At 41.6% G+C, this 1,302-nt stretch overlaps 1 protein-coding gene across 2 annotated transcripts in view; it reads left to right on the top strand.

The window, feature by feature from the left end:
- Positions 1-860: 860 nt before the first annotated feature.
- The window catches only part of LOC119585192 (putative carbonic anhydrase 2), a gene marked incomplete in the record, with an annotated part of 7,189 nt that continues 6,747 nt past the window's right edge, over positions 861-1,302 (top strand). The window contains 1 exon segment of one of the 2 annotated variants that reach the window (XM_037933842.1): positions 861-1,015. Coding sequence is in view for 1 of the 2 variants with exons in the window: in XM_037933841.1 (XP_037789769.1) it covers positions 1,013-1,015 (3 nt within the window). 2 annotated transcript variants of the gene reach the window in all.

The raw sequence follows: 1,302 nt of genomic DNA, 5'->3' as shown, positions 1-1,302 counted from the left end.
CATACAAACGGTAAACAAATGCATTAGAAATCTTTGTAGTGTGTCTTTGCTATTGACATACACTACGACACTGTACATCAAATATTGTGTGGGAACGAACTAGCCATGCCGCCATCATCCCATAAAATGTGTGTAAAGTGATGTCCTTAATTTACTGGGCAATTTCCAATTCACCCAACTACACCCGCTCAATTACCCATCAAAGATAACCCGACGCATGACCCACTTCTTCTTTCCACGAACCAATCAACCCTCCTGTCAGCTGATAATGAATCCGGTGAAATGCATATTAACGAATTCACATCACGTGACCACCGGAGCGGATCTGTAATTGTTCCGCGCGAATGCTGAAACGAGGAAGTTCGCACTTTATTGTCCGCGTTTATTATATAATAGCGGGGAAGATAACAATGTTGCATTTTATCTTTTTTTCATGCAGGATGAATAGGGTTGGTAGGTGGTTACAATAAGCGTTTGGGTTGCTGTGCGCGTGTGTATGCGCGGTATTTGGCTAATAAAAGGTTTGTTTTGGTCGGGAGTTCATTTCGGCGCTTGTTTCGTTAAATGTAGCTAGTGCCTGTACCAGTAATTGCATTAAATTAGAGAAAGCATCAGTTAAACTCATGTATTGTTACTTATTTTATCGTGATTCTTGACTAAATAAAAATTACTTTCTCCTTTTCTTCTCCTGTCTCCATCTTCGATCCGATCCATCGGCGGCACATCCGGGTACCCAGAACACAGAAATCCAGTCATGGCGCCCACACTCCTTCCGTTTCCCGCCTCCTCTCCTAAACCCCGCCCCTTCTGTGGTGAACAACATGTTTGCAGTTTAAAAGGTAAAACATTTAAAACACGAAGCCGTCCGTTTGGCCATTGTTTATGCGTGAGATTTACGTCCGGAACATGATGAATGGCCTCGGAATGAACAACCCGGAGAAGGACGTAGATGCACGGTGCTGTTTTCCTGTTCGTCTGTCAGTCGGGGTGTGACGGCCGATCCGGCTAGTTTATGGTAAGCTGGATTGTTTTGCAGGATTTGTAAGAGTATGTGGGCTCTATTAATCTAGTTGTATCGGATTATATACTGTGTTATTTTGATCAGATATGTGGGTATACGATGTCTGTATTTCTTTTTTGTTTTGACTTTTAAGGTGATATGACGCGGTTAGTTTGAGTGGCTTTATTGTCCGTCTAGTTGCTAATTCTTATGATGTGCTGCTTGTTTATTTGGTGTTATTGAGTTTAGATATCCATCTTTAAGATTTACAATATTCTGATACTTTCCTAACGTACACTATA

The sequence above is a fragment of the Penaeus monodon genome, chromosome 19 (genome assembly GCF_015228065.2).
Source record: "Penaeus monodon isolate SGIC_2016 chromosome 19, NSTDA_Pmon_1, whole genome shotgun sequence".
NCBI classification, from domain to species: Eukaryota; Metazoa; Arthropoda; class Malacostraca; order Decapoda; family Penaeidae; genus Penaeus; species Penaeus monodon.
The sequence above is the reverse complement of the archived record's forward strand: the minus strand, read 5'-3'. Positions and strand labels throughout refer to the sequence as shown.